General features: G+C 38.6%; 1 protein-coding gene across 3 annotated transcripts in view; it reads left to right on the forward strand.

The window, feature by feature from the left end:
- Positions 1 to 15,980, forward strand: part of THSD4 (thrombospondin type 1 domain containing 4) — a 349,965-nt gene that overhangs the window by 182,664 nt on the left and 151,321 nt on the right. Inside the window, exon 1 of one of the 3 annotated variants that reach the window (XM_075100209.1) lies at positions 10,278 to 10,374. The exons of the other annotated variants lie outside the window; for them this stretch is intronic. Coding sequence (XP_074956310.1) covers positions 10,303 to 10,374 — 72 coding nt within the window. The 5' untranslated portion in view covers positions 10,278 to 10,302. Of the gene's footprint in view, positions 1 to 10,277; positions 10,375 to 15,980 lie in introns of those variants that run through there. 3 annotated transcript variants of the gene reach the window in all.

A 15,980-nucleotide genomic window follows, 5' to 3' on the forward strand; every position in this document is an offset into this window, starting at 1 on the left:
AAGCAATCAGATTTCCCCAGAATTTTGTTTTCATCAAGACAGTAGAGATACGTAGTTTCTCTTTAATTAAAAAGAGTTCGTTCATTTTTCATATGATATACATCTGCAGAGAAAGAGAAGCCTTGTCCTTGCACTGCAGCTATGCTTCTAATTTGTACCTAATTTGCACCTGCAGTGTAACTGATCTGTTGGTGCTGTGCGTTCTTGACCTCACATGGACCCCCAGCGATGAAAAATGAGCCTTTAGTCTACTGTTGGGGTAGGTTAGTGTTAATTCTTTTAATTTGCAATGCAATTAGCAGTAGTTGTATGCTATAGTATGCTTAGATCAGATGGTCTTATTGGAAGAGGTGGTGTACTGGGCGGATGGAATCAAACAGAACCTGAAGAGATTTTGCGAAGGAATAATTGCATCTTTGGCTCAGGAGTTTTGTAACTAGATGGGAAAAGTTGGGATGTGGTTGCTGCCCAAAGCATAAGTTAAATTACTGTGAGATCAGTTCTCTCTGCTCACTTCAGGTATCTGGGTTGTGTAATGAAATTACTTTGGAAATCTTCCTCCTCTTTCTTCCTGTATTTGGTTTCAGGATGAGAGCTTAATCCAGTGTGTTTTGGTCAGCATTGCAATTAAATCTCAAATCTTCAGCCTAGCATATATATTTCCTTTGGCAACACAACAAGCTGTTTTCATTTTTTTCTGTCAGAAGAAGAGAGGAGAAACCTGGTATTCCCATAAACTACAGAAAATACAATTTGATCATGAGTGCAAGTCTTCTGAGATTTTTCTTCCTTTCTTCTTCTTTTGGATCTGAAGCAGGCTCTGGTTCAGTACCTCTGTGACATCAGAGAACAGAGGTGCCTGTGCTACAGAGTTGGCTTTGGCTCTGGTAATCCAGCTGTATGACTCCTGGTCTGATGCTTACTTTCTTTTGTCTGGAGGAATGCCAATCTAGTCCCCCACCCAGTATCAGTACTGGCTCCTTTCTCAAGGTTACCCCTATTTCAACAATGTTTATCTGCTACCTGATACAGTGTCTTACCTTCTTCCTTTTGCTTGGTTGATTTCTACTATTGCTAACCCTGTATACACATGGTTAGAAATGTGAATTTTGGCATAGGCACAGAATTTCAGGGCTCCGATTACACTAATCATCCCTAATGGCCCTGACAAGCATGACCCTGGTGGGCCTCCTGCCACATCTCTGCTCCTGGGACCAATAGCCCCAATTTAAATTCAGCCTTGGGCCTTTAGGCCCTGCTTGAGGTACCTTGAAGGTGTGCACCTTTTCAGCTCAGCTACAGCCGTGTGTATGCCTGGCCACAGACCCTGCTGATTGGCATCCTGATCCATGGACTGACTTCTTGGATTGACCTTGAACATGCCTTGTCACCACAGGCTTGTTTGGCGGTCTTGACTCTTCTTTGGCCCTAACTGCCACTCCTGGGTCTGCCCTGTTCCATCTTTTGGTATCAGTGTGATGGCGCCTGCCTTGCTGCCCTTGTTGGCATGCTGGACACCTGGCTCCCCAGCCCTTTAGGGAGCAACCAGCTGTCACTGCTGCCTGTCAGAGTTTTTGAAGGTTGACTGATAACTGTTTCAGTGTTTTAGTTGAGGGGACTGTTTCCTGATACAAATGTTAGGTGTGCCAACCAGGAATGAGGCACTGCTGGACTTGCTATTCACAAACCAAGAAAACCTGCTTCGTAATATCTCGGTTAGTGATAGCCTTGGCTGCAGTGATCACAATATTGTGGGGTTTGGGATCCTGCTGACTGTGCTGAAGGTCACCTCTAAGACAAGGGTTCTGGATTTTAGAAGAGCGACCTGGGGACCTGTGGGTCCTGGTGGACAGGAAGCTCAACATGAGTGAAGAATGTGCTGCTGCAGCCAAGAAGGCCAACAGGATGCTGGGTTGCATCAAAAAGGGCATCACCAGCAGAAAGAAAGAAGTCATCGTCCCACTCTACTCAGTGTTTCTCAGGCCACACCTGGAGTACTGTGTACATTTCTGGTCCCCGCTATACAAAAAGGATGTGGACAGGCTGGAAGGGGTCCAGAGAAGGGCCACCAAGATGATCAAAGGACTGGGAAGCCTGCCATATGAGGATAGGCTGGGAGAACTGGGTTTGTTCCGCCTTGAGAAAAGGAGGCTCAAAGGGGATCTCATCACCATGTACCAGTACTTAAGGGGTACCTACAAAGAAGACGGAGACTCCCTTTTTGCAAGTAGTTGTCACATGGAGAGGTCAAGGGGGAATGGACACAAGTTGCTCTTGGGGAGATTCTGATTAGACACCAGAGGGAAATTTTTCACAGTGAGGACAGTCAACCATTGGAATAATCTCCCCAGGGAAGTGGTTGACTGTGCCACGTTGGACACTTTCAAGAGCTGCCTGGACAGGGTGCTGGGCCATCTTGTCTAGACTGTGCTCTTCCCAGAAAGGTTGGACTAGATGATCCCTGAGGTCCCTTCCAACCTGTGATTGTGCGATAGTTAAGCAGGAAGCATGAAAAATTTTGGCCAGCTTTTGCAGAGCTTTGTTTTAATCTTTAGCTGGCAGAAGGTGATGCTCATTTCTTGCAAATGTAGGTTTTACCATAGTGTTGTTCACCCATTTCCTACCTGCATATTGGACAAGCATGTGCTATAGTTGATCTACTCTTGGGGAGGACTCACAATAATTTTCAAAGTACTTTATAGATCTGTTTTCCCATGTCTAAAAGAATATCATTATGGCTTTGAGATTTCTACCAATTTAGGAAATAGAAGGACAGGTAAAGTACATGCATGAAAACATGTTCTATAAGGGCTTCTTCCTCCTCTGAATTTCAAGAACAGTTGCAAGCAAAGCTGAAAATTATTATTATGTTTGCAGTCCTAACTGCTGGTTAGTTTTCTCTTGGAGACAGTTTGTTCCCATCATTTTATGATGGTATATTTGATGTAGCTGTCATTTGCAGAGCTGGACACTTGGGAAAATGTGTGTTAGAGCTAAAATCTAGTTTTAATGTGTTGTCATTTTGGACCTGAAAAAAGGCTCTCCCTTTATAATTCTGATTTCATATGAGGATTCATAGCGTAGGTCATGGCCTGTTACATCATGCAGTTTGGTGCTTTTTTGCCAGGACCTCTATTTGCTTTTGTAATTAAAAAAATAATTATACTTACATGATCCAGAGGCCTCACCATTTTCCTCACTTTATCTTTAAAATACTTTCTACATGCAGAGTTGGAAGTATCCGCCTTTATCCCTCATGAAGTGAAAGATTTGAAAATATCATGAATCAAATTTATATTTAGAGTGTTTTTTCTAGGATGAGGCTTACTTTTCACAGGAAATAGACAGCATTATTTGTGTAGCTTATAATTAATTTGGTTTTGTTAAAGATTATTTAAAGTTTTTTGGGGGGGGGATTTTAATCTTTTTTTAAAGGACAAACAGGCCTAGTCCTATTTCTTATTTTAGATAAATATCCAAGTATAGCAGTGGTACCAAGTAGTTTATTTCCAGTTTTGTGGTAGGTTCGAAGGAGCTGGTTCAAACATTTGAAAGGGTAAGGCAGGCTTTTTCCTTTGGTTGCTATTTTCATGTAGCTGCTCATTTGCTACACTTCAACATGAAACACAGATCAAAATGCCTTATGTGAAACTAGTGTGATGAGAGGTAGTTTTCTAGAAATGTGTCTGTATTTATGCATACAAAAAAGGAGATTAATCCATGAAGAGGATAATCCATGAAAGAACTCTTACTTTTGGTTTCACCACTTTTTTATGTAGAGGAAGAGATAGAAGACAGTATGAATAATGTTAGATCATGTGTTATAAAAATAGGTAAGAAAAAATATTAAAGTAAAATGAGAGGAGGACCAGAATATGATGCTAAAAATCTTAATGCCTTATTAGGAAAACAGAAGACATTGATTAACAAATGCAGAGAGAAAAAATTTTGTCACGATATTAATGGTATTCATAAAAATTAGAAGTATGGTGTCCACTTGTTCTGTAGTCAAAATGTAGTGTTGGGCAGAGGAAGGAATGCCTCATAAATGTCATCTTATTCTGCTTGCACTATGCAACTACTGTCCGGGGAGGCAAAGAAGTGCTTTGAGAACTTGGGATAGAAGCTAGAATTCTGTCATCAAAATACAGAAAATTGGAATATGGCCATGAAAAATACGCATTCTAGCCTGGCCCTGGGCAGGTAACAACCAAGGGTCTTTTCTTCCTTCTAGCCTACTGTAATGCCAGAAAAGAGAAAGGCATAATAGATTTAGTACTGAAGGAAAGATTCAAGATGATAAATTGATTTGAGGTTAATACTTAGCTCTTTGAAGTAAAGAGCTTCAGTAAAGTCTGGCTTTGTAATCAAAAGTCTGAGCTTTCAGAAGTTAAGAGTAGGGAGAAGAGGAAGGAAATGCTCAGATTTCCTTTCCAGGGTTTGAGTGTGGTTTAAAAGCACCACGTGCTGCCAGTACCGTGGTAGTAAGAGGAGAAAAAGATGATGACAATGAAGACTAACGTGTTATTACTGAAGTAACGGACAAACTTCCAGTGATCTAAAGTAAGCTGGGCCCACCAAATTTTATGCAAATACCTAGTTGAAACTTACTTTGTAATGCCATTTCCACAGGATGCAATAATACGTTTTTAATGGTGTACTTTCTAAACTGATCTGATCAGATCTCTATTTCCTTACAACAAGGAAGCATAGAGATGAGGAACAGAGCAAAAGCCAGAACTTGGAGTGACTTCAGATGAGAAACAAGAGAAAAAAATGAGGATTATTCAGTTTAGAAAGGGAAGTAAGCAGTTAAAGGGTTTGTTGGAAAGTGGTTAACTAACAAAAGCATTAGTAAGGACACAAAAAGACTGTATGGTACAATTTATTAAAAGCTCCTATAAAGATCTTTTTTTCCACAGCATCCCTTTTGTCTTTTCCAAACTGTACAGTGGGATGAAAAAATAATCAGACATAGAGATAGATAAAATATCTATCCCTAGCTTTGTTACGTAAGATAACAGTGGAAGACTTGCTCCTCCCTGCGATGGTGTATTCTGGTAGCTAGTCAATATTTCAGTTCTGGAAGGAATTCTTTTATGGGCATAACTACCCCCATAAAGGTTTCTTTGGACAAGAGATTATATGAAGTCAGCTGCTTTCTTAATAAAAAATGTGAGCAAAAGGGTACAAATAAGACACTGGGAGTTACTTGGAAAAGTTAGTATCTGACATACTTAAACTAAGTTAAAACTTCAGCAAAGAAAAAATGCTGAGAAACACTGAAATATGTATGAGGCTCTGGGACTTGTTATCTCCAAGGTGCTTAGTGTCTGGGATTCACTCTTAGAGGGCTCTGTACACTTAACCTTTAGGCTGTAATATCTAGCTCACACTTTGACTTCCTTCCCAAGCTGTGTGGGTTCCGTGTTGCTTAATGGCATGTATAAAAGTCCAAATACTCCTTCCTGGTCTTCCTTGTACCTATTATTTCATGTGTTCTTGGTCAACAAAAGGTAGAGAAGCTGATGAAATTCTGATTCAGTGTGTGAATGAGTATGCCAATTTCAAAAGGACTGCAATATCAAGGAGAAATGATTTAACTATAAAAGGGAGAGCATAGGAGAGGATCTCTTGCTCTCCTACTTCTCCCTGTCTGGCCAGTGAAATGCAGAAACCAGTGAAGTGGATGTAAAAGGTTACATGTGGGTGATGAAATCCCTCTGTGGTTCAGCTGAAGAAAAGAAGGCAGACCATGGCAGGGAGTGGCATTTTTCTGCATGCTTCCTCCTTACAACACTGTGTTGTCTTCAAGGAAAATAGGTCCTTTCTGCAGTCTAAATTCCCTGACTGCTTGGAGGCACACATGGGATGGCAAGAGACTACTTCTTTATTTCAGGTGTTTAATTAAACACATTTTTTTAAATCGAGAAAACTCATAGAAGTTTTGAGTGAAGTATTTCGGCCATTGTCTTTCAGTAGTTCAGGCTAAAGGACAGCAGTAATTTATATCATCATTGTCTTCTTCTAAAGTAGTTCAGCCTGAAACATGTAATATGCTTCATGTTATCTTGCTTTAAGAGTTTGAGAGTTAAGCTTTACAAATGTTAAAGCTATAGGAAGTAGAAACAAAGTCTTTAAAATGTTATTTTGACTCATGTTTTCTCTTATTATTACTTTTATATTAGGAGTTTGGTCAACTTTCTAAGCTATACCTTTAGCAGAAAGAAGTAACTGTGAGTGACTTTGCCTGAGCATACTGTTCATAATTTCATATTGAATTACAGGAAGGCTGAGACAAATGGAAGATAAATTGCTTAGTTTTGGTAAGTTTAACAAACTTGTCCTTGTTTGAGATTTAGCTGCAGTTGCTTCAGGAGGTAGCTAGTAAGCAAACTTCATAAACTGGTATTTACAAACCCCTTGAGTCTGACAGTTAATTTGTTCACAGATGGAGGTCGGTACTTATTTAAGGAGAACTGTACTATCCAAAGATCACTTGTGTATTTTGTGTATTTTAATTTCTGAAAGTAAGAGATAGAAACTTTCCTCAAAAGATCTTGATGCCTCTCCTGTTTTTTAAAAAATATAATTTTGGATTTTCTATTTAAATTATATACCTAAAATAGTTATGGTATTATTTTGCCATGTTTGTATGTTTCTAAGTAAGAGCAAGGATGCTTTTGTGTTGAAATTAGAAATATTTTATTTCTCCTATTTTACTATTGCAAGGTATTTTGGTTTTGCTATTTGCTACTGCAGAACTTTGTATCTGAAATAGCTCTTCAGTCATAAACTGATTTTTTTTCTATTGCACCAATAGTTTTGTAATCTCTAGTGTAGTGATTGTTGAGATTTGCAGAAAGAAATTCTGATCTTGGTTACAGCAGTATGAGTTTGGCATAGCATTAAGTTTCCAGTTGATTTGTGCTGCAGAGAAAGGCTGTGGTTGTGAGCATGCACAATTCCATCCATTTCAGTTGGATAAAGCTTGAAAGTGTAGTAGCAGGTATGGACAGAACTCTTGTCTTAATACAGAGAATTCTGCCTGTACAATTTTGTAGAGGAAAAATCAAATGCATATGGAAAGAATTTGTTATATGACTTATTAAATGGGAATGTAGTACAGTTGTCTGTGCTCAGAAACTCATCCTAATTTCAGTTAGACTTTGATCAGGTTTTTTTATTATTTACAGAGGATATACTGCTTTCTGGAATGATCAGCAGAGAGAAGGCTAAAATCAGTTACTACTAATTTTTTAATTTTGCTTTTCTACCTGCTATTAAAAAACAGAGGATGGGCAGTTTCGTGCCTATGCTGTATATTTATTCACAAAAATTAGTTCACTTTGTGAAAAACTGCAGAAAAAGGCAAAGCTTTGTTTTATGGAAAGAGTAGTCGATCTGCATGAAGCAACTTTCATCACTGGAATTTTTGTTACACACTGCAATGTCTGAACTTTTTCAAGCACTGGAACAGTAGTTTTTAGTATCGTAGTTGGAGCTCTTATGTTGGCAGTGTTTTGAAGTCCAGTTTAGTTGGCAGTTTGCTCACTATCCTTTTTCCTTTTGTGGTACATCTAGATATTTCAAAAAAATACGGAAGGACAGGTTGGCTTCCTGACAGAGTTTTGATGGAAAATTTCCTTAAGTTTATTTGGCTTTACTTTTTAGTCTGGAGACTTTGCCATAAGCAACCATCGTACAAAGTACCTGTAATGGCAGCTCTACATTTAGCTGTCAGCACGATGGTGTAATTTGCAAACCTTCAGCTTGCCTTGAAAAGGGGGAATATGCTTCTTTCATTTAGGTCTTGAAGGGGGGTGTGTAGTATTTGTGAGATCAAAATAGTAGTACAGAGTTCTGGATTACTTTTGTCAGAAAGTACCTTTAAGGTTATAATGTCAAGTTTTCAAAAACAGCAGGTTTGGCTGTCAGTCACCGTTCTTACAACTCTGTGGCCAGCTGCCTGTGATCATACACATCATTCAGAAGAACTGGCCATGAGCTCCATACTGAACTCTCACTCTGGATTGTTAAATATTCTTAAGCTTGTACTGTTCCCTTTAAGGGACTCTTCTGTCATTGAGACCCCTAGTCCTACTTGGTCTACATTGCATTGCTTCCTACCTGGCGTGCCTGTGCTGAACACAGTGCTAGCAGGTATTGGCAGTAATGCTGCCAGAACCACTGGGCTGCAAGGCTGTGCAATGACGGGGGGGGAAAAAAAAACAAAACACCACAACAGATTGACCTGTGAAGGGTGGTCTGCTGATTTGAGAGGCTAGAAAGGACAGGTTTTTGTGTAGATGTAGAAGACACAGAGGATTGCGAGTCTGGTTAGACAGGAGAAGAGAGAGTGCTCTTCATTGACTATAGTCATAGTCTGTAAAAGGAAAGGTCTGAGAGGAAAGAGGCACAGTGACAATGATGTCTAGTTAATACAGGTCAGATTTTACTGTGCTAGAGATCCAGATATCCAAATTTAAATACAGCAGAATTTGGACTTGCAAAAGTGAGAATGCCAATTTTCTCTACTGGTTTAGGAGTTTGACTGTATTTAATTGCAATTCTGAAAGCTGTCTAATACATAAGTATTCTGTTATGATTTATTTGAATATTTTTTAAAAAAGAGGGAAAATATTTGTATCTTTCACCTCTCATAGCAGAGGAAAAGAATGGTTGGTAAAGCTAGTTTAAAAACAGGATGAGGAGTCTGACATATTCAGCTGTGTATACAAAGCTTACCAAATTACAAAAAGAAACCTGATACATAGTAACAGTATGCTTCTCAATTTCACAAAAATTTTTACTTCCTACCTCCTAAAGTTTTGAGATATTTTGAAGTACCTGTCTTCTGAGTTCATGTGGTTTACTGTCTGACATATGAGACCAGGTTATTCTTGGATCATATTTTTTGAGATTTCCCCTGCAACCATAAGGATAAGAAATATGTATTTACATGAAAGATGAGATTTCTTGACTTCAAGAGTTGGAACTTTAAGACAGACATAATGTCTCACATTCCCATGATAAAATACTTAAATAGGCAACAGTAAAGTTAAAGCAGTTAAAAAGCAAAATGAGGAAGGGAAGGAAAGGGAATACAGGACTGGAGTGTCCCTTCTATGTTTTATCAATTGTTCTGTTGTTGAATGTGATAGAACATTGGGGTTCAAAACTTCTTCCATATTCTGTATTTTTAGGTTGCTTAGTTTACCATAAGAAAATGTCTATTGAATAGCAATTACAATCAGACATACTCAACTAAAAGGAAGCCCTGCAACTTTTCTAGCTCTGCTTGCAATTTTATTCATTTCGGGAGCAGTTGTCTGCTTGCGAGATGTAATAATTCAGCTCTGTATCAGGCTTTCAATACCACTTTATTCTTTAGCTGATAATAGGTCTTACTTATCTCCTAAAAGAAAAGATTTTATTTTCAAAGGCTTGCTCGCTTGCTTAATCAAAGCAGGTTATTTGATGGGTTAGACTGTTATAAATCAAGATTTCTTTTCTTCAGCTATAATATGAAAAAAAAAAGGGATTGCATCCATATCATGCTTCAGATTATCCTAAAGGATGGGGTTCCATTTCGGGAAGCAGTTGTGACATTCTTGAGAGAAAATGGACACTTGAGTTCCCTGTGGGCCAGGAGTGAGAGCCAGCAGATTCTGACCGAGTCCCTGGCAGGATCAGGACGTTCAGGTTGCAGAGCTGTGCTGTTGTAGGGCTGACTGCAAAACCATAGGCTGCTTCCTGATTAGGTTTTGATTTACGACTTATTTATTATATATTTCTTCAATAAAAGGAGGTGCTGTACCTTTAAGTAGCACATGCCATCTAACCATCAACAGGCATCCTTTTTGAGCTGCTTTAGCCTGTTTCTCCAATCATGCCTGCCTAAGTCAATAACACATTGCCAAACCTCCTTGTGCATTAAAGGTTACTGTTTAGCTTGTTCCATGAATCACAGCAGATGCATAACTTGGCAGTGACCATTTCTGTCCCTCCCCTTCTTTGCTTTATACTAACTACAGCCCCCCAGCTCATTGCTGGCTGAGCCCCCTCCCCCAGCAGGGAGAAGTCATTACATGAAGAGATCAACTTACCAGTTGTCTTCAGTGCAGTGGCTGAGAGCAAAGCTCCTGGTCGTACAGTGAGTGCGATAGAACGGGGGAGAGGGAGAAAGAATTGTACCTAGAAGAACTAAAGGCTGTGATACTGAGACACAAGTGCATCTGCTAGCTGTTAGTACTTGGCAGAGGGTTTTCTCCTCCAGGGTAGCTCTAACTTTGGGTAATAATGTTTGTCAGCTACCTGATACTAATGTTGCTCTGCTTTCAAACAGCAGCATTAGCAAGACCTGGGGATGAGGTAAGCAAAGTATAATGTCTTGTCAAAAATTGTCTTGTCAGAGTTGTATTTTCTTCCTATCTATTAAGAGGGATTGTGAAGGATTTTTGTGTTGCTAGACATTTTAGAATTGTGTTGTTAGCTTCATGAGTAAAAAGCTATTGTTTTGTTTTGGTTTAGTTTTGGGGGTTTGTTTTGGTTTTTTCATCATGTCCCGTGTCCCCCTGTGTCCCCCCCCCCAGCCTATAGGTACTAAGGGAGACTCATTTGAAAGTTAGTTTCTTTCATTTTGATATACAATATACTTTCTGTGACAGATGACTAATCTGTGAGTTTTTCTTTACTAACATACACAGAAATGTGATATTCTTTGCAGCAGTAGATGGTAGTGTTCTGATCAGATTTTCTACAAAAAATGTGCATGATTGAAAAAGTTTTTACAACAGATATATTTTGGGGATGTGAGCATGTAAAAACTACAGGCTCCATTGCTTTAATAACATTCTTTTTGTGCAAATATATATAATGTTTAGTATGTGGCAGGGAAGAGAGAACTTTATTTTTTTAAAATGTGTGTCATAGCATTGAAGAGGGATTTTATGCATTCTTAAGATGAGAAATCTTAAGTAATGGAATAGAACATCCATTGCTACACTCTAAAAAGTTGCAACTTGATGTACGAAAAGCAGTTTTCCGGATTTTTTTTTTTCTCATCAGAGCAGTTTTTCATCAAATTCTTATTTAATACAAAGCAGAAAATTTCAGCTACTCATTTGTCATTTAGGAAATAATTCATCAAGTATTAGATACAAAATATTCCATCTAATGAAGTCACTGTCAGAAAACACATTTGATATTCATTATCCCCCACTCTAACTGAAATGGGATGTATAATTATGCATTTTAAAGGAATCCTTGGATAGTTTTGTTCCATAATATGCCTCCCTTAAGTAAATCTTCTGAAAACAGTGATTCTGCTTTACAGCTTTGTCTTTTGTTAGCCCTGTCATAAGTTCATAGTAGTCTAATAAAGTCCAGAGCAATTACTTTCCCTGGTTTAAAAAAAAAACAAGGTGGAAGTGAACTGGAAAAGACACCTTGTCCAACAGTGTGTGGTAGACACTCTTTGTAGCTTGTATGTCTAGATATAAACTGTATTTTGCTTTGAGGATTTTTTAAAAAGAGAAGTTGTTATGGTTTGGATTCAAGAAAATGTCTTTTAATGAAATCTTGTGCTGCCTTTGATCTAATTAAAGCAGGGAAAAGTTTTCATTAGAGGCTCAGGGAATTTAAATGGGTTGATGATCAGAGCAACTGGAAGCTGATCATTGCCCTCTAGTTGTCACTTAAGTTTTTAACTTCCTCGTTGATCATTACTGAGCACAGAAAATTATAGATGGACTCACCTTGTCCAGACTGAGGGAACTCAAAATGTGTGGTGGCTCATATGGAAAATATTTCTGTCACCACTGCATGCACATGTGGTCTTCAGAGGTCCATATAAAGAACAAATCTAGAGCAGCAGCAGTGTTGCCTGCCGATTATTCTCATTAGCAAGTAAAATAAAAGCAATGCTGTGTTCTTACCTGGAAATTAATTTCTGCAGTAAAAGTGCAGTGTGGAATGTTTTAGCACTGTGATCCATATGCCAAGTACTTTAAATGGAACCGTTCTTAATTTTTCAGCTAATACAGCAGACAGGCTATGAGAAATAGCCTGTTACTTTATCAGTGAATCTTAGGTTATAGGTTTTAGTAGGTGGTAAGAAATCTCCTTTTATGTTCGTATGGCTAATTTTGAAAATTACATAATAAATATATAGTGTGTCTACTGTTATTAATATAGTAATTATTTGTCCTGTATTGTAAGAGACCACCTGATAATCTTTGCATTTCCCTGCTCTAGCTGCAGAACCTTGGCTACATAAATATTATTTCTCTAGGAAGTTACTCAGTTAAGATTTTTCCCATGGTGGACAGACAGGGAGAGGACTGAAGACAGGGAAAATAAGTGAGAGGCCATTTTTGAAGGAACCTGTATTGTAGTTTTGTGCTACTTTGGACTGTTCTGTTTACTTCTCTGAATATTTTAGTTGATTTATAGGTATGTATTTTTAAAAGTTCTGCTCATAAGTGTCAGTTTGTGATAGCTTATAACGTCAATGGGAAATTGATTTTCTTGCCAGCTTGCTCTCTCTATATTTTAATGATGCAGAACTTTGACCATTCAAGAATTAGAAAATTATAACAGTCCAACTGTTAGGTCTGTTAGGTTTTTATCCTTATAATTCTTAAGGAACACCTAATACTTGTTCTAATGTGTGTATAACTATGTTCTGCTTTTGATTTGTTATTAAGTTAAGGAATGACTTGGTATAAAGTCAGTGAAACTGCATTGCATCACTTCTCCATTCAGGAGGGAAATAAGGTTGTATAGCTTTGCAACTTACACCACATTTGCAGTGGCCAAGACCAAAAAGTTTTTTGTATGCTTCTTAGGAAATGAGCATGACTCTCTTCATCCATAGCTGGAAGCTCTAGCTGGTACCTCCTTCCAGGATCAGCCTTGCTAGAGGGTCAGAGTTCAGTTTTCTTCTCTCTGGGGTGTCCAGGAACAGTTTTCTTCATCAACAGACTGTACTGCTATCTTCTGTGACTGAGAGAGAGCTAAGGCTAAGTTGGTATCAGATAGGAAACCTGTGTGATGAGGAATTAGCAAGCGAAGATGAAACAGGGTAAAAGTAATGCTATGCAGAATGCATGAGACCTTAACTCCTCATTCCAAAACAATAGTTAATCAAGGTTTCCTGCTTCCTACTTCTAATCTGGTGATTTGGAATTATCTCTAGCATGAAAATTGTTGGTTTGACTAGATACATTGGGCTTGAGAAATCTTTGAGCAACTAGAGTCTTCCTGAGGAATAGCCTATCTCCCTGTATTTTCAAGTTTTCCTAAGCAGGAACCAGAGAAACAAAAGAAGAAATTCATTTACTCCTTCCCAATGGCAGGCACGTGTTCAGCCATCTCCAGGAAAGCAGGGCACCATCACATGTAATGATTACTGGGGAAGAAAAAACGCCATCACTCCAAACGTCCCCCTCTTCCTTCTTCTTCCCCCAGCTTTATATGCTGAGCATGATGTCATATGGTGTGGGATATCCCTGTGGTCAGTTTGGGTCAGCTGTCCCAGCTGTGTCCCCTCCCAGCTTCTTATGCACTTGGCAGAGCATGGGAAGCTAAAAAAGTCTTTGATTAGTCTAAGCACTACTGAGCAAGAGCTAAAACATCTTCACATTCCATCACAAATCCAAAACATAGCCCCATGCTAGCTACTGTGAAGAAAATTAACTCTATCACAGCCAAAACCATGACAACCTGCCAACATCTTAAAAGGTCATTCAGTTCTGAACAGGTTCAGGGTCACAACCCCCACTACACAAATGTAACCCACCTCAAGAAACTTAGGAACACGGTGATCCACAGCATATATAACTGAAGAACTGTCAAAGGAATTAATGGCAAACTTTAGAAGACTTGGTTCAGACATGAATTCAAACTATACAGACTTTGCACTCAGAGACAAGGTTCCCTTCCTGGCCAAAGGAAAATATAGTAATAAGTTACATGGAAATAAATAGTTTAAAAGCTCTCTTTGTAGATAAACTGATTTCATTCATGCCTAAAGATAGATCCATTGTTTTGGTTTCAGAAGAGACTCCCCTCCTAATTATTATTTTCCCTACCTTGTTAAAGACCTGTGATCCTTATTGTAAGCTTGAAGTTGTGATTTTGCTTCTAGAACTTTTCATGTGTGCATTTATGCATGCATCTATATGTGTAGAATTCTGTGCTCTACTGTGCTGTAAAAGAAAAACCTTCATGGAGCATTTTAAAAAAACATCTGCAGGGTATGTGTAGCCCTGTGCACAGTTCTGCCCTGCCTCCCCAGTCAGTTTCTGAGGTTAGCTGGGGAGCACAGTTCATCCCAGCATTGTGACTTGTTTTCCTGTGGTACAATATGAATGCAGCTTTCCCTTGCTGATCTCAGAAATAGACTGCTTAAGCAAGAGGGAAAAAAAACAACAAACAACTTAAGGTCATTGCCCTTCTGCCAGTGTTTCCTGATGGACTTTTTTCCTGTCAAGGAAGAACTCTTTCTTCTGAGTTGTTGGAGTAAAATTTCTGACCTTCCTCAATAAAATCTAATGTCATACAGTCAAACCTGATGCATGTGTGGCAAATGGTGTGTACTTGCGAAGAGGCATGGGGAGACAGTGAATCAGCAGGTCACACAAGAGTAGCTAATGAAACTTCAGTACATTTCTGTAGAACGGCAGTGTGGAGAATGAACATAACAGTCATGTTGTGTAAGCATTGCTAATGATCCTAACTTGTTAATGATCCTCATTTAATGTGTTCAGCTTTATGTTACCAGCCATATTGGCACAGCCTTAATTACTGTTGTACCTGTGGATTTTGTTGTCTTCAATTTTCTTATCCTGACGATAGTCCTGTAAGGTAGGGGAGTACTATTACACAGGTATTACTTAGAAATTTCTGGCCCACAGGGGTAAAATAGCATTCAGAAGCTCAAAACAGTTGTCAATAAGAACACCTTTTAGATAGCTTGACAAATCAGTCTTTTCAGCACCTTAATGGTTTTGTATTCTAGCACTGTCTGAAACTCTGTATGGCCAGGACATGAACTAGTTAACCTCTGTCTGCTCAGTTACCGGGCTACAGTTACTGATACAACTTCTTCGGTTATGGCCAGGGAACACATGATATGAGCCAATAAAACAAGCATTTCCATCATTGACTTTCATGGGGCCAGCATATAAGAAAACATAATTTCTCTCACTGACATACTGACAAACATAATTTCTCATCTCTATACCTGAGTATTCCCATATGCAAGCCAAGGGTAATAGGGCTTCCATTGATTCTCCTGAGAAATTGGTATGTCACCTTGACTATGTTTTTCCCATAAAACATCACCCTTAACCCTTCTGTTTATTAAGCATGAGAACATTTGAGAACCTTTGTGGACTGGTAATGAAGGAGGGACTGAACTATTTATTTATTTAGCATATATAAAAGAAAGTTATTTACTTTAAAATTACCCTATTCTGAGTTAGAAAAAGCAGATGGTAATTTACATATGGCAGTAATTGCTGACATCACCAGTAGAACATCTGAAAGGAAGACATACCACAGATGAAAAATAATCCTGTCAAGTAAATATCCACAGATGCAGCCCAATTCTAATATGCTCTGTACTACTGTTGCTGTAGGTACTACAGAACAGGTTTATTTGACCTCTTGCATTCTTGCCTCACTCTTCTTAGCTTTATTTTTCGTCTCAACTGCAGTATTAGTAACATGACCCTATTTTGCTTTAAAAAACTTTGATGTAAACTTAGTGTAGTAGGATGTTCAGTTTAAAGTTAATTACATTCTAGCAAAATGACACAAAAGGTATTCTTTCACCCTTTGTGATTAGGTGGAATAAATGTTCTTCCCATTTTCTTCTCACGGTTTCTGTAGGGCTTTTAGTTTTTCCTATACTGCGTATCCTTGCCTATTCTTGTGGGAGAGACAGGACTGAAATATTAGCAGAGCAGTGT

Source organism: Phalacrocorax aristotelis, chromosome 7 (assembly GCF_949628215.1).
Source record: "Phalacrocorax aristotelis chromosome 7, bGulAri2.1, whole genome shotgun sequence".
Taxonomy (NCBI): Eukaryota; Metazoa; Chordata; class Aves; order Suliformes; family Phalacrocoracidae; genus Phalacrocorax; species Phalacrocorax aristotelis.